This window comes from Macrobrachium nipponense, chromosome 12, assembly GCF_015104395.2.
Source record: "Macrobrachium nipponense isolate FS-2020 chromosome 12, ASM1510439v2, whole genome shotgun sequence".
In the NCBI taxonomy this organism is placed as follows: Eukaryota; Metazoa; Arthropoda; class Malacostraca; order Decapoda; family Palaemonidae; genus Macrobrachium; species Macrobrachium nipponense.
The window spans coordinates 101,774,420-101,797,936 of NC_087205.1; the positions used below are offsets into that span (position 1 = coordinate 101,774,420).

Consider the following 23,517-nt stretch of genomic DNA (forward strand, 5'->3'; position numbering starts at 1 on the left):
CGATTTCTCTCCATACTGAATATCGTAAGTCAATATGCATTGAAACGGAGAATTAGTTGATATTAACAATTATCGTATCGTATACGTAGAGGAAAGAAACCTTAAAGACGAAGGAGCATATCTGAAAGACCAACCATGGCCTAAAAGCTTCTGATGCAAGGAACTCGAAGCAGGAAAAAGCCTAAAGATGCTCTAAGGACGCTGTGCCTCTAAAAACTACTACTTTTAATAGAAAACCGACCCGAAGAAGCCTGCACTTCTCTTCCTAAACTAAACACTATGTAGCCTATTATCACTACTCGTCTATATCTGACCTAAGTTTTTATCATCCTGAGAACTTACACATCGAGGGAAGGGGAATCTGCTGCCAACACTGCCTGCTCCGCACCAGGGGGGACGGCGGATCCTGCCCTGTGGGCTTGCGGATCCCCATAACCCCCAGCACCGGTTAGGGCTGATTCTGGAACAGGCAGGGGAGCTGGAAAAGAACGATTAGTAATTTCAGTATCCCTATTGCTCGATCTATCCTCACATAATCTTTACATAAAATCGGTAACAGAGATGTCATACTCGATGTCAGCCTACTCTCAAGTCTCTTAAAGAGCACTGTCTCTAAGTCTTTATCTTGATCTACGTTAGTCTCTTCCTGCCTACACTTACTTCTTAATACGAGACCTTTCCTATGTTTGAGATACCCTAACATCTGGTCCAAAGACCACTCCTGACATTCCAAACATCTGGTCTTTACATTATATTGAACAGGCCTACAATTTACGCATAAGGAATGACTATCGTGTCATAGGGTACTCATCCTTTTCTTGCATTGTTGGCAAAGACGATACGTTGTTGAACTTCCGCTCGTCGTTTTCTGTGAAGTGGGCGAGGATGCAGTAGTCGTTGTCGTAGCCTGTGTTGTTTCTTCCTTTGCAGAATCAATGTCTAATGACAAGGTATTAAGAGCAATCCAACCGTAATCCAAAGGGATGCGTAATTCGTCACCAAAATCAATCAAATCAAAGGTGCAAATGAAGGCCGGGCAAGACCAAAAAGGAGTTCGCTGTGGATACATCTGTACTCCACCGCGAACGATAAGTGATTGACGTGAGAGGGCAGGTGTGACCGGCCCGTGAGGCAGGGCTACTAGCGGTGGGCTGGTAACTAGGTAACGAGGGTGTTTGCCAGGAGATTGGCAACACTGATCGTGAACCAAAGATTTGGTAAATTTTTAATAAATGATGGTTCGGCCTGGTAAGTGACCAGGGCTAGTTCAGGTGTTCAGGGGGTGTATTGCAATACTACATATTAAATGTAACTATACCTGTTTCAATATTATCTTTGGATAAGTCATTACTCTGCTCTTCATCATTATCATTTTCTTTGGAGCACTGACTCTTGCCGACAACTGCAGTTTTTTCTGTTTCATCACCACCTGTAATTAAAAGAAAAAATGTAAATATGATATTGTTATGATACAATAAAGTTTGTTCATACTTACCTGGCAGATATATATACTAGCTGTATTCTCCGACTGACAGAATTTCAAAACTTACGACACACGCAGTGGTCGGCCAGGTGGTTAGTACCCATTCCCGCCGCTGGGAGGCAGGTATCAGGAACCATTCACATTTTCTATTCAGATTTTCTATTACCACTGTCTCCTGAGGGGAGGTGGGTGGGCACTGATTATATATATCTGCCAGGTAAGTATGAACAAACTTTATTGTATCATAACAATATCATTTTGTTCATGAAGCTTACCTGTTAGATATGTATATATATGTACGAGGTCCATTCAAAAAGTATCCGACCTTGGTCCATAAAGAAAAAAAATTGCGCATTTGAAATTTTTTTATTCAATCACCTTCAAAGTACTCCCCTTGGGAGTGCACACACTTTTCCCACTGGTGCTGCCACTTGCTGGGGTAACATCTCTGATGTTGACTTATTGGGATGCTGTAAAGCTCTGCTGTCGTTTTTCTCATAATTTCCTCTCTCGACTCAAAACGCTTCCCTTTCAGGGTTGTTTTCAGTTTAGGGACCAGCTAGAAGTCACAAGGTGCCATGTCTAGAGAGTAGGGAGGATGCCGAACAAGTGGAGTGTTGTGTTTGGCCAGATAAGCTTGGATCAAGTGGGCAGAATGAGCAGGTGCATTGTCATGGTGCAGTTGCCAGTTTCGCGCATCCCACATTTCCGGTCGTTTTCGTCGTACAGCATCTCGCATGGCCAAATCTTCCTTTAAAATTATATGAACTGATCCTGCGCTTATTCCTACTTCTTCAGTAATTTCGACGAACATTTTCAACGAATTCTTCGTTTCTGCTGGTGGATGGCCTGCCTGACCGTGGCTTGCTCTCAACTGAGGTTTGTCCTTGCTTGAAGCGATTATACCACTCCTTTATCTGTGTTATTTTCATGGCTTCATCGCCAAAGGCTTGCTGAATCTTCTGGATAGTTTGCACTTGTGTATCACCAAGCTTGTAGCAGAACTTAATGCAGTAGCGCTGCTCGATGCGCTCCGACATGTTGTGTAAGGACGATAATCCGACGAGCTTGTGCTGGACGTCTGCACTCTAGCCCTCACAGGCGGGTACCGCCACACACTAGAGCTTTTAAAATCTACTGGCATGTGCAGTAAGAGTGCTGTCAACTCCCACAAAACTAATTTGCTGATTGGTGAATTATTTGTCCTTTTATGAACCAAGGTCGGATACTTTTTGAATGGACCTCGTATAGCTGAATCTCACCTTTGGAGGTAGAGAGAGACAGAATAGGATTTAGGAAACATATACATGCAGATGACTGACATCTTGATTCCATACCTGTTAGCATAGCTGACTTCGTGATTACTGTCACCCAAGTCGGCTTTTGCTTTACTAGTCTCTCCAGCAAGGTAGTGACCTGCATAGCTGGTGAGTTCTAGATGATCTGTCAACAGGAGCGTGACCACAATTTGACTAGACCATATTGACCATACTATGAGGGCTAAGAAGTAATATATATCACCACCTGACCAACCTAGCCAAAGTTAAGAATGTTTAACTAAAGCTTAAGAATTGAGAAGTCCGCCACTGGCAGCGACTCAACAACTATAATTAAAAGCTCTTCCTAACCATTTTCTACAGGATAGTATGAGAGGTACTTCTTGCCCCCAAGATTGTGTCTGCGGACACATATGGCCCTAGGGAGCAGCAAATCTCATATGTCGTCTTCACATCTCGCAGGTAGTGTGAAGCGAACACAGAGTTGCTTCGCTAAAACGCGGCACTCAGGATGTTACTGAGTGCCACGCTCTATTGAAATGCCTCCGAGGCCGCGCCCTCACCTTGTGAGCATTCAATTTAAAAGATTTCAAATCCTTGTCCAAACATGACGAATGAGCCTCTTTGTAAGAGCTCTTTAAAAAGAATGCCAGGCCGTTCTTTAACATGGGCAAGTCTGGTCTTTTTACGGAACACCGCAGATTGTCCGAAGGACCTCGACTTCCTTTAGTTTTATCTAGATAAAACTTGAGAGCCCTGACAGGGCACAGGACTATCTCTGGCTCTTGCCCAATAATTTGTGCCATCCCCTTGATCTCCAAGTTTCTGGGCCAAGGGTTAGACGGGTTTTCATTCATTCTTAGTCAAGAACGAAGGGCTTAGGGAACACACCGCATATGTCCTCTAAAGCCAATATGTCTGCTGATGGCTTAAACCTCACTAACCCTCTTTGCCGTAGCTAGAGCGGGTAGAAAGATTAGCCTTTCTGGTCACGTGCTTTAAGTTTGCAGAAAGGAGAGGTTCGAAAGGCTTCGACATCAGGAACTTCCAGACTAAGTCTAAGTTCTATGTCGGAAGCTTCGATTAAACAGTTTCGAGATTTCAAAAGATCTCAAAGATCGTGAAGGGCTTTGTTCGACAGATCCAAACCTCTGAGTCCAAAGACCGTCGACAACATACTTCTGTATCCTCTAATAGTCGAGACTGCCAGCTTATCCACATTCCTCAGACGGAAAGGGAAGACTGCAATTTAATTCACAGAGGTCGAGGTGGAGGAACAGCCATTCTTCCTGCACCATCTCCAGAAAACGGCCCACTCCGATTGGTACACTGCAAGAAAGGAAGCTCTTCTAGCCTTGGCAATTGTACTTGCCACTGATTTGAAAAGCCTCCCGCTCTGGTCAACTTCTCGATAGTCTGAACGTAGTCAGACTCAGAGTGGAGAGGTTTTGTAGTACCTCTCGAAGTGGGGCTGTAAGAGTAGATTGACTCTCTCGGGAAGGGTCCTTGGAAAGTGCGCTAGGAAGGACATGACCTCTGTGAACTAGTCGCTCGAAGGCCAACATGGGGCGATCAGCCTCATCCTCGCTCCCTCTGACGCCGCAAATTATCTTATTACTTACTCCTAAGAGTTTGAATAGGGGAAAAGAGACTAAACATCCATCCCCGTCCAAACCCATAGGATGGCGTCTATTGTTACCGCTTCCGGATCGAGAAAAAAAGGGGGAGCAGTCTAGAGGAAGCCTCTTGGTCTTCAACATTGCGAAGAGATCTATCAAAGGACGCCCCTAAAATGTCCACAACTCTCGACATACTTCAAAGTGAAGAGTCCACTCAGACATCAGTAGTTGCTACCGTCGATCGAGAAGATCCGCACGGACGATCTGCAATCCTGTAACGAACCTCTTGAGGATCGTTACGTTCCGTGCCTGTTCTCACCACAGGCTCTCTCTCATTAACTCGAACAGGGACCGAGAGATTGTTTCTCGATACTTCTTGCGATATGCGAGAGCTGTGGAATTGTCAGAGTTGATCTGGACCACTCGGTCAACAACTCGTTCTTAGAAGAACTGGAGAGCCAACCTCATTGCTTCCAATTCTTTGAGATTGGACCACTCGGTCAACAACTCATTCTTAGAAGAACTGGAGAGCCAACCTCATTGCTTCCAATTCTTTGAGATTATGTGCCAGGACATCTGTTTCCCTCTCCAGATGCCTGGCACCTTCTCGCTATCACCTTAGGTGATCGTTGACCGACTGAGAAAAGTTCAGAATCACTTCCATACTTCGATGTTATTTCAAATTTCCGGTAGGAAAAAACTGGAGAGGTCTGAATTACAGTCTCTTCAGGGAAACAAACTTCTCCAACGAGGAAATGGTCCCCAGCAGACTCATCCATTCCCTCACCGAGCCTGTTTCCTTCCCCAATAAGGCTGAGCTTTGCCTAAGCAGGTGTGCATTATCATCATAGCGCTATGCCGCGGTAGACTCGTACAGAATTCTATTACAGTGTGGTAAACAGAACCGAAAAGTCTAAGAGATCTCTGTTGAAAAATTTCGCAAAGCGAAGGCGATGTTCATTCATACATGCGAGAATTCCCTTCAACCCGAGGCAAAAGTCCGTGATTGTAGGGCAAAGATACGGTTAGTCAGTCAATCCCGCAGGAGAGAGAGACGTAACAGACCGCGCATGGCAGACAACCAGCTGGAACTGAGCTGGCTCTACAGCAGTGTTGCCACTGGATCCGCATATGAATTCCGTCTGGATAAAAACAAAAATATATTTGTTTAGCCTTGAAAACTATGCGGAAATTTTTTCCCGTTTCGGACAGTAGGACGGAAATCGGAAAATGAAATGATGGTGCTCACACCGTGGATTTATTTTTCCGTCATAACCTCAAGAATTCCGCATTTTGGCAACGCCGCTCTACAGTGACAGCAGTCTACTTTCGCCGTCTCGCACTATTCTGCCTCAGTTGCCAGCTATTCCATTCAACGAAAGGATATGTTTGATACCATCATCGAGCAGAAAGAAACTCTCAATCAGGTACATTTAGGCGAAACAGACTTCGCTAAATACAGAAGCTGAGCTGGTGTTGTCGTAACAATACCTAAAATAACTAAAGGGAAACTGGAAACTCCTGGAGGGTTGCCGGGAGTACCGATTAAATGTACATAATTAGAATAAAAGTCCTCTCGGTCGCCATCCGTAGGGATAACTATGGAATGCGTATATAACTTGGACCATACAATCGCTTAATAGCAATATGACGCGAATGTAAAATACATAGAGTATTTTGGCCACTTGGACAGCTATCTCCCTACTACATTCTTTCTTCGACGAGGAAGAGAGGGAATGGAGATCGACTGTCTTCGTCCTCTTGGCCAAGAGAACGAATTAGTATTAGCCGCAGGAGAGCTTCAAGTGAGAACCGAGAACCGAAGAGGACAACTCAAAGCTTCTATGTTATCGGACAGAAGGCTTCATGGACATAGTCTACAAGTCTTTTTCCCCGACGAGCCTCAGCGAGGTAGAAACCAATGAATGAGAGTTCTTCTGAATCTTGTCAATGAGAGCTTATCCGATTACGCGATCGAATGTTATTGGGATCTTTGTCAATGAGAACTAACCCATTTACGTGACAAAGAGTTAATATTTTGTCAATGGGGGCTTACCCACTTACCTGACAAAACTTTAGTATCTTGTCAATGGGGGGAACCCACGGATATGACAAAAAGTAATCTAGGAATTTTGAGCATATAGTCTTCCCGATTCCCGTAGAAATCGAGGAAGGGGCAGGATTCCTGCTCAGAGACTGGGCTTACGGCACGAAGGACCTGAAGGTTCCCCTTAGGCAGCGCCTTCCTGAACGCAGAAGAGGCGTTTTATGACACCGAAATCTGCTTCAATTTACTAGTCTCCCTCTATTTGAGAGAAAGAGAGTCAGGTCCCCGAGACTGCAGGTCCAGGGCTCCGAAACATCAACCTAGGAGTTAAAAATGTCCATCGTCCTGAACAGCCCTTTCAGATGGCAATGCAGATCTGAAAGTGTTTACAAAACTTTAGCAGAGGACGGGAGAGAACTCCTCGGGGCGTCTATCTGGCTGGTAAAATCGTCCTGGGAAGAGGAAGGAACTCTCCAACTAGCTTTCTCTCCCGTCTCAACAAATGCCTGCTCTTACGCTTAACCTCGCTGGAAGTAGGGCAAAGGAAGTCTTGCCTTGCGCTTTCCTGGAGTTCATCTAGTCATGGATTCTATTGAACACTCTCTTCGTAGAAAGCGAAGAGGACATCTTGACGAGACCAGGCGCCTTCCTCTTCTTCGACGAAGCCAACAGCGAGAGAGGAGAGCAAGGGACCGAGGGCCGAAACTTGTCAGCAAACAAGTCTTATAAAAGGCGGGTCGACACCTTGACAGATGAAGATGATGACGAAGTAGTCTCTTCTTCATTCGTAGGTTGCGAGTCGCTCGAGGACTCTGTCTCCTTTACGGGAAAGGAGAAGGGTCCTTAACAGACCGCGAAGCAATCAAACCCTGAGGCTCCTCTCGTAAAAGGAGGTCTCCTACTTGAAGTAGGGTTCAAGACGAAAGTCGGGAATGCTTAATAGCAAACTCCGAAGCTTTGCGAAGTCCCGGTAAAGGAATGTCCTGCGGAGCGATCTGAAGAGTGTCCGAAAAAGGAGCTTCCTGAATAGCGTCCTGATGAGAGTCCACAAAAGCGTCCAGGAAAGCGTCATGCTGGGCGTCCTGACGAGCGTCCAGAAAAACGTCATGCTGGGCACCCTGACGAGCGTCCAGAAAAGCATCACTCCGGGCGTCCTGACGAGCGTCCAGAAAAGCGTCACGCAGGGCGTCCTGACGAGCATCTCGTGACGAAGCTGCATGCAAAGCGTCCAGCTTAGCAGCTTGAGAAGCGTCCAGCTTAGCTGCCGAACTAGCGTCATGCTTGACAGCCGACGGAGCGTCCCTCAGGGACGAGCGAGGGGCGTCTTAGCGAGCTGCTTGACTATGCAAAGCAGCTTGCAGGGCGTCAAGCTTAGCAGCTTGAACAACATCCTGCTTCGCAGCAGAGCGAACGTCACGTACCGTATACGGAGCGCCAGGAGGAGAGGAGGGGGGAGCGTCTTGGGGAGCAGGAAAACAATCCTTGCTACGAGAGTAACGACGTTCCTTCCTCTCGACAGAGCGTCGAGCGTCCCGAAAGGCGTCCTAGCGAGAGGCTTGCCGAGCGTCTTGATGCATAGAATGCCAAGCGTCCTGAAAGACGTCCTCGCGAGGGTAATGCCGAGCGTCTTGCCTTGAAGAGAAGGAGACTGCCTGATTCTCTTAACAGACAGCCTCGAAACCTTCCTGCGGCGACGCAGTACTGCCTCTCAACGAGGCTAACTGTTGCTGATCCTGTGAATAAGCGAGGGGCGAGGGGACGCCTTCTTCCTTCTCACAGTAACAAAGTTAGGGCGTCTGGTGCTCAAAAGCGTCCTGCTCCGATGACGTCCTGTTTCTCTTCTGTGAAAGTCGTAAAAATGTTTGCAACGCATGACGAGAGAGAGGACGTGAAGCGTCCTCTTCTATAAAGCTTCTCTTTAGAGGGCACGAGTCCTTCCGAAAGTTCCGACCCCCGTGCGGGGAGGACGCTTCGGAGGACGAGAAGCAATCCTTAAGGAGGCGTGCACGCGCACGCTCCTTGGCAGCCTGGGAAGCGTCAACAGTAACTGCCGAAGGGACGCCAGATCGGTGGGGGTTCCCCGTAACCCTCCTTCGGCTTTCGACATGCCCACTCCCTGTTGTCCTGGGAGTCCGACAGAGGTCCAGGCCTAGAGGCATTATAGGGCCGATCTGACGCCCCCTCCACAACACTAGGGGCACTACACTTCACAACACTGATTGGAGAGCGAGCACTTTAGATTCCAAGCTACGGATGGAATCCACAATAACAGAAAAGGCATTACCTCTCGCAGACATAACCTCATAGCCCGTAGGCCATACTACAGGGTTAGGCAAAACAAAGTCTACAGGAGGGTTAGCAGGTTCACTACCCTGACTTCTGTTTACTGATGCAGTCTTTGAGGAAGACCGCCTGATTCAATCACGCTCTAATTTGCGTGCATATGAATCATACGTCTTCCCTTCGTAATCAGTCAAGCTCTCACACTCCTTACATCGATCTTTCAATAAAGAAACATGCCCTGTACACATCGTGCATACCAAGAGAGGATCTACCGAAGCTTTCGGTAGCCTCACCTTACTCTTGCAGACAACACAGTCTGGAACTAGCCGAACTATATTCAGACATCTTATGCAAAGGTCATCAAAACCAAATTGAAATCAATCTATGATAGCGTATGCCTAGCCACAAATCCAAGTCAATAAACCAAAAGACAATTAGGATACTTAAGCGGCAATGAAGTTTACAAAATCCTAAGACGGAGGTACTGAAAACAGTTGTTGACAGTACCAGCGACAGAGAAAATCTGAATAGAAAATGGGAATGGTTCCTGATACCCGCCTCCCAGTGGCGGGAATGGGTACTAACCACCTGGCCGACCACTGCGTGTGTCGTAAGTTTTGAAATTCTGTCGGACTTCGGAGAATACAGCTATATATATATCTGACAGGTAAGCTTCATGAACAAACCCTTATTTTAACCTTAATTTCATATTACTCTGATAAAAATCCAACAGGAACTGCTGTACATCATACTACTACACAACCTTTGTGTATAACTACTTATAATTACAAAGTATTCTTATATGAACATTACCTGTATATTTTTTGGACGAATTTAATACAGCCACAACATCCTTATTTCTAGCAATGCCATGCAAATCACTTTTGACTATGCTTATGCCTGAAGAATCACTAGAAACAACTATAGCATCAACATCAGCACCTGAGATAAAATTACCTTACATATATTAATACAAATGTTATGGTTAAAAATTGTTTGAAATGTGATGCTTTTCCTTTATACCCAAACTACAACCAATTAAGTCTAACCAACAAAACTGCTTCAATTTCCCTAAAATACAGTAAGTATATAAAATATAGGATGAATAAATGCCACATATTTTTTGTCTAACAAAGAATTCAGCATAGGAAGGTTAAAAAGTCCCACTAGAAAGTACTGCAAGAAAATGGGTATGCTACATGTAAGGAAGTTCAAAGCACACTGTACAAGCATTGCAATAAAGTTAACTCGTACAAGAAAAAAAAGCATGCACTAAAAGAATTTTTCAAAATTAAACTTAAACTGATCAATGAATGGCATGTGAAGCTCATTAAGTGACACCAACTTTATGCAATATAGGCCTAAATTATCTACTAATTTAAATTTTATGAGTAAGAAAATAATAACAGTGTGTCTGCTACTGCTAATCAAATAACATCTGCAGCCTTGTCCTCAAAAACTTTACTACTTTCATCTTAATAATTTTATGTGAACTATTTTTCTAAAGTTATATTTCTTACATTGTTCTTTGTTACTGAGCATTTAGTAATATGTAGTAATTATGTGTAAGAGGCTTGAGTGGGAACTGTTCCTCCTCTCTTCCAGTCGTACTGTTCACCTCTAAAGCAGACGATAAAAAAAGGATTTTGACGTAGGAAAAATCTATTTCTGGGCGAAGGGCCCGTGTCGCCCAGTGAAATAGGTTCCTTTAGCACTATTTCTAAGGTAAAATATTGTTATAATACCAGAGAACCGCTAAATTGGAAATGCCAGAATATTCTGACTCGCTCACCTTTATTAAAAGGCGTTGGTATGGTTTCTGGGGCGAGTGAAACCACTACCACGGGTCCTTCTCCAATTTTTTACCTTAGAAATAGTGCTAAAGGAACCTGTTTCACGGAGCGACATGGCCGAGCCCAGAAATATATTTTGAAAAAGTCTGGTTCTCTAAAACAGGCTTTAGTGGGTCTTGGGTACCCTTAACCAACTATACTAAAGCAAAGGAATATAATGCTTAAGGGCCTGACTGATTAGTTGACCTGCACGTGGGGGACATTACAACCCCTACCTCTTCCCCATGGATCTGGTTGGAGCAACCAGATGATACCACTACTAGGGAGTCTGAAGTCCATGAGAAGTCCAACTCCTGCTAAGGGTTCTCCTCATCTAAAAAACACAAGCAAAGTATTCTGCTTCTTATTGTTCCTTGCTAGAACATCAAGCCACTCTATATTGTCAAAATTCAGCCAGCAAAGACATGGCAAGATGGGTGCCACTAGGTTCTTACTTGGAAAAAGCAAAAGCGAATCCCATCCACTGAGGACCTACATCCTATGGGGCTTGTTCTGTGTGATATTGGTTTAATGTGAAGAAGCAATAATTAGATTCCTGAGTTGTATGAACCATCAAAAAGGAATAGAGTCATCTTCCATATCTACAAACAAGTTCATTTCCCCTCATATGCAAAGGTATCAAGAATTTCTTCAGCTCTGACTAATACTAACTCACTCATTTTCTTCCACAAGAACACTGTAAGCTCAAATGTATCACTCCATAGGAGAATCTCTTCCTTGTGTCAATCATCCTAGGACGTGCACTTTCACTTTACCCTCTCTTGAAGACATACCTTCAATAATCATGCCTCGACTTTAAGGATGAAGGAGGGTTAATACAGTTGTCAATTAATTTGTGTTTGATCCTATGGGTTGCCAAGATTAAATGAAATACAGGAAATAGTTGATAGTTTTTTTTAATAATCTAGAAATGTAATGAAAATTAAAATACAAACCAGGACTGTTCTAACAGCCCAGTCTTTATCTAACACAGATAGGTGGAAAGGGATATTCCTCTCCTTTATGGAAGCAACTGCTAGCTTAGATGAAGCCTTGTGTTAAAGTAATGACTTTGCATTAAAAAAAAAAAAATAAAAACTTGAAACTTACCACTTACCACTAAAACTGTCTTCTAATCCTTTGCTCGAATATGCCGCATCTATTGTCCAAAATGAAACATCAGAGTCATCTGAGCTTTCAGAGGAACTCACTATTATAATGACACCTGAACCTACAGGCAAAATATTTCAAACTAATTTGTAAAAAAAATTAACATTAATTTTCACGACGAAACCCATTTTCTTGTGATTTAGGCCATTTTGAGGTCAATGAAATACCTCCCCTTAGAAACTCAGTTTCCTTTGATGAAAAAGCAGCTCTGCATGTGAGCCGACTGAAAATTGAGTGTCTCTGAGCCAACTGGCTCAATCTTATATTAAAATCGACCTACTAATTAGAAGTAATTTTGTATAAAAAAAATCCTTTTTAAAATTACCTGTCTCACAGCAGGCCACCTATTCATAATTTAGCACAAAACACAATTTAGGAGAGAAGGATTGAGCTAGTAATGAACCAAATCTAAATAGCAAAATCCTGGTTCTCAAGTAAAACCAGGTAAGGGGTCTAAGTACAACAAACCATAATAACTAAGAGCACCACAGAAAATCTAAGTTGAAAAGATAATAAGTAATCAGTACATTTATAAAAAAAAAAAAAATACAAAAAGATAGAAGTGGTAAAGAGCTGGTTAGAACAGAGATATAATGTTAAATCAAAAGCACTGAAAAACTTCATATTAAAACACAGTACCATGAAAATATTATCAGGCATGAAAAAATAAAATACAATGAAACATAAATTAAATGACAAAGTAACTCTGAATGTTTACAAAAGTAAGGGATCTTTGGGCACTGTTGTCTAGTTGGCAAACAAAAGTGATTTAGTTACTTACCAAATACCTCAGCAGGCATTAAGCAGGACTAAGTACTAAAGGATTTATGATGAAACAAAAACAAATCACAGTCACTGTAAGTCATTAAGCTAAGACACCAAAAATGCAAATTAAACAATCAAAGACAAACTCAAATACAGTTTACATTAAATATGCAAAGGAAATAAATCTGAAAGGAAAACTGCAGTACTCTAATATACTTTGCAAAGTACTTACATTTAGCAAAGATTACAAATTACCATGAAGGTATAGTGTAATTATTAACATGGCAGGATATGTGAACAGGTTCACTGACATGGAAGTGAACCAGCTGGCAATGAGACCAAGAGACTGATTGGCACATGTGCAGAATTTCCTTTATCTGCCTTTAAAATACCTTTTTAACTAATAAAACAATGTTGTCTGAGGTATTTTGTTGACCACAAAATGGGCTAAATTACAAGTATAGTGCAGCACTGTAATAGGTTCATCATGAAAATGATATTGTTAGCATACAATAAAGTTTTGTACATACTTACCCGGCAGATATATACGATGAATGGCCCACCCAGCCTCCCCTCAGGAGACAGGTGGAAGAGAATATCTGGTTCTAGAACGGGAATGGTTCCTATTCCTGCCACCCAGCGGCAGGGGGGTAGATCACCTGACCTACCTGCAGCGTGTGCCGCGAAATTCGAATTTCTGTCGGACGTCAGAGACATAAGCTAAGTATATATCTGCCGGGTAAGTATGTACAAAACTTTATTGTATTCTAACAATATCATTTTTGTACATGCAACTTCCCCGGCAGATATATACTTAGCTGATTGACACCCTTGGTGGTGGGTAAGAGACAATTATTTACTGAATAGACAGGTAAACAACATATGTTGTAGGTAATAAATAAATAAAACCTTGGTTCCTACTTGTTCAGGCGGAAGATTCCATGGCTAATGCCTAGGAATCTGCTTCGCCTCAAGAGCCTCAGCGAGGATGTGACCTATGGCTAAGAGTTCTTGTGGGTCTGTCGATGGGGTCTTATCCATTTACTCGACAGAGCCTCTTACATGACAATATGCCTATGCCTAGTGGCATAATTAAGGAGCACAACACCGATCCCGATCACCTGATCCTAACACGAGGGTTAGTGCTTAAGTTGAAAAGAGTTATCCCCAAACTCCTTTCAAACAACCCAAAGAAAAAACACGACGTTAAATAAAATTTAACTCACTAGTTAAGGATCAGTATCGGCTCCCTATCCAGCAATGTATCCGCAGACAGTATCAACCAAGAGAGAAGGATCTCTCGTAGGTTATCTTGACATCTTCGGATATGGGAAGTCAACACAGAGTTGCATCTCCCGTATGTGACAGCTAATATGTCCCCTTATGACATATTGTTAAGGAAAGAACAAGAATTCAGAAAAGCTCGCACTTCATGCGCTTTTAATTCTCAGCTGTTTGAAGGAATCATCAATGCACTTGTCAAGTGCTTAGGAGATCACATTGTCTCAAAGAAGGCCAGGGCATTCTTTGATATAGATCTCTTCTGGGTGAAGCCTGGAGCCTGGCTAGTGCTTCGTGCCTGGCAGGCGCCTAGCGCCTGTCTAGCGCCTCGCGCCTGTCTAGCGCCTCGCGCCTGGCTGAGCCTTGCGCCTGAATGGTGCCTTAGAGCCTGGCTGGAGCCTTGCGCTGAATGGTGCCTAGAGCTGGCTGGAGCTCGCGCCTGGATGGCGCCTCGCGCCTGGCTGGCGCCTGATTGGCTCCTCCCTCCTGGCTAGCGCCTCGCGCCTGGCTGGAGCCTTGCGTCTGGCTGGCGCCTTGCGCCTGGAGCTTGGCAGAAGACTTCATGATTACTGTCTATGAGTCTGCATGCCTCAAGAGTTTCAGCGAGGTAGGGACCTATGACTGACAAACCCTTCTGGATCATGTCAATGGGGGCTAGCCCGCTTACACGACAGAGCCTTCTCGGATCGTGCCAATGGGGGCTGACCCACTTACATGGCAGAGCCTTACCTGTATCATATCAATGGGGACTAGCCCTCTTACATGACAGAGCTTTAGGTTTCTCTTTACTGGAAGGAGCCTTGCGCCTGGATGGATCCTCAATCCTGACTGGAGCCTAGCCTTGAAGGAGCCTGGCACCTGGATGGCGCTTGGCTGGCTTCTAGAGCCTGGCTGGCTGGCCTAGAGCCTGGCTGGCGCCTCGCGCCTGGCTTGGCTCCTCCACACTTGCTGGAGCTTCGAGCTTGGAAGAGTCTCTAGGCTGTCTGGCGATGTCCACATCGGACACTCTTATATCTGTCCGATTTGTTCGCCTCTGGCGCATTTGCGCCAGGTTGGAGGCCCGCTCCTTCTCAGTATCTGACCATGACAGAGTTCCTTGGAACTGTCCGCCTCTGGCGTTTTTCGCCTGTATTGGCATTTGGCGCCTGGCTGGCGCTACATTGTCCGAGAGTCCTGAACAACCACTAGTCTATCAGGAGACTGAGAAGGGTGGAAGAAATTTCTTCCCCTTTCGATCTTTTGGCCCCTGGCAAGGGGAGGTGATTGTAGTCAGAGCTACATCCAGTAGACGACAGGATATCTAACAATACGAGAGAGAAGTCTTCCTCCGATCCTTCGTGAATACTTCCTTTGCTAACGAGATCCCTTCTTACATGTTAATGAGGTTCCTTGTTGCAGAATCTTCCCTATCCTTGCCCGAAGGAAGGGAAGGAGTCTGGAAGTCGAAGGAGACTCCGAGCTGAAATTGGGCGGAACCCTGATTTCTAGCTCTTATTGTATCCTTCTGAATTACCTTCTGGGAAGCATTTCGAGCCCTCATCGCACCCCGAAGACTCTGTAGGCAAACGTTTAAACCATCTCTTCTTCTGTAGATGAAAAAGTAAGTACCCTGCCTGGCAACGAAACTTCTATCTGAAAAGCGTTGCGTCAGGAATAGAGGGTTTTAGTTTCTTTTGCCAGACATACTATGCTGGCAAGAACCCATTGCCGAGTCTCCATTGAATCTGATGCGAGATTCCAATGCACAAAAAATTCACATGTCTTCTTGGTCGTTTAGGGCTAAGAGAAACAAAGAATTCCTTCATAAACTTTCTCAAAGAAGTTTGATGAGGAGCAGTTCCATTTTGTCGGAACACGGAATCTGTGGCCACAAAAGATCCCATTCGAAGTACATTGATATCCTACTCTTTGTCGTATTGCGGTATCGTATAAGATCCCGAAGATCTTAATCTTCTGTTATCTCTAATTCCCCTTGTAGAGACAGAGTATAGCCTTTTACTGCGTTCTTTGATAGCAGATATATACCTAGGTGATTCTTCCCTCTGAAAGTGAAGAAAGAACCCTCGCTATGTGGGTTTCACAGAGGTATCGGAAGAGGACAGTTTCCTCATTCCGCCATCTTAGCACGATCTGCAGCAATTCTATGTCTTAGCCATGACTATTGTCATTTACCTTGAAAAATCCTCTCATTCATGTCCACTTCTGGTCAGTCTGCACGTGGACAGACTCAGAGTGGAGAGGGTTTTTCAGGTCTATTTATAATAGATTCTGATAGAATATTCCAGATACTCTTGGAAAAAAGCCTTACGAAAACATGCTGTGAGAAGAACGTGACTTCTGTGAATCCAACCTCCTCTAAGGCCAAAATGAGGCATTCATCCTCTCTTCCTTTGACGCCCATTTTTATCTTAATATCTGTTAAGAATTTACTACTAGGGGAAAAAGACTAAAGTTTTATTTCCCCACCCCTTCTTTAAATTAAAGATGTCGTATATTGCTACCTCTCTTGGTTCGAGGAAAAGAAGCAGTCTATAGGAAGCCTGTTCGTCTTCTACCTTGTGAAGAGATCTATGAAGAAGACTTTCCGCAGGTTCTCAAAACTCTTTTCAATAAATGTTAGACATACGTTAACAGTTATTATCTTCATCGAGAATGTTCTCACAGACATGCAAAATCTTGCATCGAGCCTTTAAGGATCGTTACGTTCCGTGTCTGTTCCCAAATAGGTTCTCTTTTGTTAACGCGAACAGGGGCGAAAAAAGAGATTCTCGATGCTCTTTGCGATATGAGAGAGTCGTGGAATTGGCCTAAGTGATTAAAATAAATCATTTTCATCATTTCCTTGTAACGACCCTTTCCGATTAAATGGGGTAACGAAATCAGGAACGAATCTTGCCGTTACCGAGCCTCCGAGAGGCTACTGGGTTTGTTTTGTTATGGTGTTTTTACGTGACTTCCGAACCACTGTCGAGAGTGAACTTCTATCACCAGAAATCCACATCTCTCACTCCTCAATGGAATGGCCGAGAATCGAACCCGCGACCAGGGGTGAGAAGCAAACACCAAACCAACCACTACTGGACTCTTAGGTTAATAACTCGCTAAAACGAGAAAATATCTTGGATGGTGCTTCTGGCGCATTGCGCCAGGCTGGCGCTTCCTTCTAGTTCTTTTAAGGTTATGTGCCAGAACATCTGTGCCCTTATGGTACCCGACATCCTTCACGTGTTAATTCCGTTCTTAGTAGGAAAAAACTTTTATACGGTACTATCCTACTTACAACCAAGTTTGGTTCCGACCCACTGGTTGTAAGTCGGAATGGATGTAAGTCGAACCTTAGAAAGTGGCCAACATACTGGGTAGGGTATACTATCAAACCTTTGCTATATAAGTGCCTACTTAGTACTGTAATGTAATGTACAATCATTATTTCAATCTTTTTACCATAATGTACTTCTACTAATACATTTTAATCATTTATGTAATAGTATATATTACGTACAATCAGGCATTGAGTTAAATGGGGTTAGGTTCTTGCATGCATGTCAGAAGTCGATTCTTACGTAAATTGGTTTGCAATTCAGTCTACAGTACAGTTAATACCAAATGATGCTGCAGATAGGGCAGGGTAACTCAAACTGATGCTGCCTGAGTGATGAGAGTTCTCATGCCTGAGTGATGAGAGTTCTCATGAGATGGCACAGTGCCAAGTAACTCAATGGTCAACTGTCTGAAGTAAGGTTGTAAGTACGAGTGGTCGTATGTCGAGTAGGTTGTAAGTCGGATAGTACCTGTATACGTAGTATAGTCCATTCAGGGAAACAACTTCTGCCACTAAGAGAATGTTTCCCATCCGACTCACCCATCTTCTCTTGAGCAATATCCGATTCTAAAAAGGTTGTGTGCGTTCTCGAAACGGATGAGAGAATTATATTATATCGTGCTCTGCCGTATTAGAATCCTTTATAATACTGTCACATTGTGGTAAACAGCATTAATCTAGGAAACTTTTGTAAGGATACTAGGAATTCTGTAGTTAACCTCGGTATGTGCATAAGACTTGACCATACCGTAGTCTTAAAGTGAATTCTCTTCTACTACATTCATCTTCTCACTAAGCATGTACTCTAATAAGCCATGCTTTCGTAAGCATGAGAGCATCATATAATATAGAGTTCCGCTGCGTTAGAATCCTTTAATAATGTTACCTACGGTAAACAGCATTGAAATGTTGTAATATCTTTCTTATTGAAAGCTTCTTAGCAAAAGGCAGACAATATTTTATTTATGTTTGCTTAACTATCCCCTCAATCCGAGGCTAAAACCGCGATTGTAGGGGAGAGACACGGTTAGTTATTCCATCCCGCAGGAGAGAGACATGTAACCAACCACTCATGACCGACACCTACATGTTACTGCGTTGGTCTCTAACTCTAAGGCGCGATCATAGCAGTCTCCGTTAGCCGTCTGGCCTTACTCTTCCAGAGTTGCCAGCTACTCCATTAAATAAAGGAATCTTATAAAATTATAATCGAACTTCAGGAAGTTCTTATTCATACATATTTAAGCGAAACAAGACTTCGATAAATCTAGAAGCTAAGTAGGTGTTGTCTTAACAATCCCTTTAAGCGTAGTCCTTCCTAGGAAATTCCTGGAAGGATACTGGTAATTGAGTTGCTCTGCAAAGAAGTAACTACGGTATGTGTGATTTGCCGTATCGTATTCTCATACAGCAGATACTCTACTACCTTCTTCCCTGCCGAGGCAGATAGAGAACGGAAAGGAAAAAAATTTTTACTGTCTTCGTTCTTTTCGTTAATAGAATGATAGAAAGAGTATATATATCTCCTTAAGAAGGAAGTTAATCCAGGAACTCTTTAAAATCTTCGTGATTTCCTCATAAATCGCGGAAGAGACAGAATTCCTGTCATCTGTAGGGTTTACGGAAAGGAAGTAGATATTTCCTATCCGCCATCATACCCAAACGTCGATGATTTATTCTTATAAGAAAAACTCCCAAAGCTCTTGCCTCTTCATAACGAGGGAAGAGCATGAACTGAAGGAGAGAGTCCGCATTGAGAGGAACTGCCAAACCACAGGAAGTCTTCTGAATAATGAAAAAATGGCTTCTCTTAGTATCAGAATCCTTCTGAAAAACGCGACGGCCGCCTGTGCGACATCTTGCACCTTTGCCAGGAAAGTTGCTCAAGTTTAAAAACTCAAAAAGAGGAGCCTCGCGACTGACCTCTCTCTCATAAGAAGATTTGGAATATTCTGGCGCCTGGCTCCTTGCGCCTAGCGCCTGGATAGTTCCACGCGCCTGGAATGTTCCGCACGCTAGAAAGGAGACTCGCTCCTGGAACGTTCGCTTGCGTGGAAGGTCCCGTGCGCCCTGATAGTTCCGAGCGCCCTACAAAGACCTCTTTTAGAAAGAGGCCTCTTGGCCCGGAAACGTTTCAATGGAAGGATCGTTCTGATTGCCACTGTACTATAAGGCTCCTTGCTCTAGCCGTCTGTTTTTCTGGCGCAATTTGCGCCAGGCTGGCGCTTCGTCTCTTTGAAGGCGCCTTGCGCCAAGAAAAAATTTTCTAGAACGCGGCTCGCGCTCAGTTGCTAGAACGCGGCTCGCGTTTGGTTGTTAGGAACGCGGCTCGCGCTAGTCTGTTTTCTGGAACGCGGCTCGCTGCTGGCTGTTGGAACGTGGCTCACGCTAGCTTGCTGGAACCGGCGGCTTCCTAAGTTCCTGGCTGGTCTTCTTGCTCAGTCGTTCTCTTAGTTTTTCAGAGAACGCGCTAGATCATCAAAACATATACATTCTTCGTCTTTTTCGGATGTAAGATGAAGAGACGCACTTTTTTAAGGATGCCTTTTCAATGGTTATCCTTGGCAGTTCTGGGACGCTCTACAGAACCTGCCGAGGGGACGCCTGACCGGTGGGGAGATTCTCTGAAACCTCCTTACGGCTTTCGACATTCCTTCTCCCCTGGGCTTGGGAGCTTGAAAGAGGTCTAGGCCTTGGGAGCGAGACAGAGCCGATCAGACGCACCCTCCACTGCAATGGGGAAGGAACACTAGTAATCACTTCTTACCTTTCAATAGCTCGCATTTTGAGCCACAATCCTTGTCTTCAAATTGCAATCATGAATTTGAAGTTTCTGCGAAGTAAGAAGGTGATGAGGATGCAACACTACTAGTACTGTTAATACTCTAATTGCTCGTTAGTACGAGTTTCAAAAAACTTTTAAAAGAAACATATCTAGTTACATGCTTTACTGACTCCCATAAAGTAGGAAGTTCAGTATATTTCCTCAATCAATTCTAACACTTATTACACGTATTAATGAATAAATATTAATATTTCCCTTTCTTGCAAACTATGTGAGTTCTAACCGAAAATTTCGGTAGTTACACGTCATATATCTTCGAAATTTTCGAAGCCCAAATTCATTAAAAAGTTAATAAAGCGTATGCCGAACCAAAGACCCAGTACTTCCCTAAAGCAAAAGACAGCCCAGAAGATCGATGGCGATGAAAACGAAAATCAAGTCAGGAGGTGAGCAACAACATATGTTGACACTACCGCGACAGAGAAAATCTGGTTCTAGAACGGGAATGGTTCCTATTCCTGCCACCCAGCGGCAGGGGGGTAGATCACCTGACCTACCTGCAGCGTGTGCCGCGAAATTCGAATTTCTGTCGGACGTCAGAGACATAAGCTAAGTATATATCTGCCGGGGAAGTTGCATGTACAAAATAAGAATTTTGAACACAAGATTTAAACAAAAACCCTTTCTTGCAATTCAGCTAAACCAATGCAAAATGCAGTATTTACTGTTTTCAAAAGTCCTCTTTCACTTTGATATGCTTAAAGATGCACCCCCTGTGGAGACACAAATATTGAGTGGCTGTTTCAAAACTTGAAGTGCTAAGTCACCAATTGGTGACCCTATACCTCTAAGAGCAGGTCCCCTTCTCAGCTTGTCTAATTCTCTAAATCAGCAGTACCTCTAAACCTGGAGGTGTGGCTCAAGCATGAGGGTTTTGATCAGAACGCCTGTAAAAGTGTCTTGAGAGCCGCACCATTTGTCGAATCCTGCTTTTAACCCCCTGCCCAATCCCCATCCTACTTTTTATAGAAGCTGAGGGCAACCTGAATTTCAACAAAGGCTGACTGCCTAAAAATAATTGCAATACCACTAACACAATCTAATCAGAATTCAAATATACTATGCAAGTGCTTATGCATATGAAGAACCCCCAATGTGAATTTATATACCATCAATGAAGGGGAAAACTAAATATGGTAGCCAACAGTTAATTTGTATTTAAACTGTAAACCAACAGCTAATTTGATAAACATGTAGCAACAAACAGAAATGTTTTGCCACCATCTAAATTCACCCTACATACATCACTTTGATGATTACAGTGACAAAAGTGGTATAACATGGTAGACAATATTGAAATACTAAGGTAAAAAAAATACCAAAAATGAGAAAAATGAGGAGTACATAATCAGTGAAAAACTTAGCTTAAAATGAACTAGTCACGGAATAAAGAGCATTTGGTAAGTGAGACTGGGGGCCTTCGAAAAATGCTTAATTAAATTCTTTACTAATTTCACATGCTATTCATCATTGCTTCTTTCTCATAAGCAGGGATTTTGATATAAATAAAAGCAAATTTGTACTGTACTGTATTTTTGCATGCATTCATATCACTCATAATACTGACACGAATAATTTGCATGCATTCATATCACTCATAATACTGGCATGAATAAGTTACCAGAGCTGCCATTCTGTATGCTGTATACTTCAAATAAGCATTCGAAGAAACTAATGAAAATACAGGAAAATGAAAGGCACATTTTGCTTTTAAAAGAAATCCCCCAATGCTAAGCAGAGTTTACAGCATTATTCTAACCCACATTAGTATAGTTTCACCTCAATCTAACACATGCTTTGGGAGTCTGTCTTTTCTGATAAGTAGCCAAGTTTGTTGAGTAGCAAATACCCTACGTACACATACTACAGCCTGCACTTGAATACTCTCATGACATCTTTGAGGTAGCATAGGAGAAAAATAATCATATGACAGATGTTAAGTACAGAAGTCTGCAATGTTACTGTATTTATAAATATTTTTCATTAAAATGCAAACTTCCTGACAAGCATAACAGTACAATATTCGAGATGAGTGGATTGTACTCCAAATCAAGCAGTCCATGTAGGGTATTAGCTATCATCGATTCACATCACTTATCTTCATCGTCATTGTCAAATATTCTTACCACCATCATGTCCATCCCCCTTTTCATGCATTCACAAGTAAGCAAAACACCATAAACTAAAAACTACGACTATAAAGTTTACATCAAAGCTGTGAGACATAGAAGCAAACAAGCATAGTATATTTACATAAGACCATATCTACAACTCACTCTTAGCTTCCTCAATTATCTCTACACCGCTGCTGTCCAGTGACGATTCTAATATGACAGTGGAGTCCTTTTCAACCTCACTAATCTCTGCCAATTCTGTGAAAAAACAGATGATTATGCATATATATATATATATATATATATATATATATATATATATATATATATAATATATATATATATATATATATATATATATATATATATATATATATATATATATATATATATATATATAAATATAGAGTGCCTCGAACCAGAGAGTCATATATGCCACTTTTTAAAAAATGAGTAAATTGGCCTCAAAGTTTATCATTCATTACTCTGCTTCTAAGAAAGATATCGATTTAAACTTAGTTTCATATGAAAGCTATACTCTTTATAAGTTTTTTGTGAAAATTTGAAAAAAATTGTTGGGTGCGCTTGCGCGCTAGCATTCAAAATGTCTGCCAAACTCACATTTTTTTTTAATATTTGAGTCATAACAAGCACTTAAACCATAATTGAATGTGTTAAACGATAATAAAGTGTTATCATTGTTTTGTAATAATGATGATGATATTAATAATAAGAGTAATAGTAATAATACTGGTAATAATAATGATAATAATACTATTAATAATATATTGATAAGTAATTATAGTGTGCTGAAAAGACGATACATTTTTGTGATAAGAAACCGAGTATTGCTAAATGAAATAATGATAATAATAATAGTAATAATAATAACAGTGGGAATAATAATAATAATAATAATAATAATAATAATAATGATGGATAATAATAGTAATAATAATAATGATGATAGTACAATAATATTAGTACTAATAATGACACTGATGATGATAACCTTCACATCATCAATACATCGATACTTATAATCAATCACAAGAAAATACTATAATAGAATAGTAATACTATTGTCATAATAATAATGATAATAATAATAATGATAATAATAATAATGATAGAAATAATAATATTATGATTGTTTAATAATGATGTTGACGATGATAACCTTGAATCACTATGATGTTTAACCATCAATAATACACAATAATAATTATTATCATAATAATTTTTTTTTACTACTACTACTAGGGCCCCCATCCTTTAATAGAAGCTGCAATGTGAAGGGGACTTAACTCGATCAGATTGCAGTCTGTTAGCTCCAAACATCGCTACCAGCTGTGACCCTCATCCACTACTACTACTACTACTACTACTACTACTACTACTACTACTACTACTACTACTACTAGTACTACGACTATTATTACTATTCTAATAATTGAAAAAAATGTTGCACGACATCAC

General features: G+C 42.2%; 1 protein-coding gene and 1 long non-coding RNA gene across 9 annotated transcripts in view; both read right to left on the minus strand.

Moving 5' to 3' along the window:
• The window catches only part of LOC135224710 (zinc finger CCHC domain-containing protein 8-like), a gene marked incomplete at its 5' end in the record, with an annotated part of 68,964 nt that extends 46,668 nt beyond the window's left edge, over positions 1-22,296 (minus strand). For 3 of the 8 annotated variants that reach the window (XM_064263984.1, XM_064263987.1, XM_064263983.1), the window contains 4 exon segments: positions 1,319-1,429; positions 9,523-9,651; positions 11,659-11,772; positions 22,201-22,296. In XM_064263984.1, the coding sequence (XP_064120054.1) occupies positions 1,319-1,429; positions 9,523-9,651; positions 11,659-11,772; positions 22,201-22,296 (450 nt within the window). 8 annotated transcript variants of the gene reach the window in all.
• The window catches only part of LOC135224714 (uncharacterized), a 214,541-nt gene that overhangs the window by 163,687 nt on the left and 27,337 nt on the right, over positions 1-23,517 (minus strand). The gene's annotated exons all lie outside the window — the stretch shown is intronic.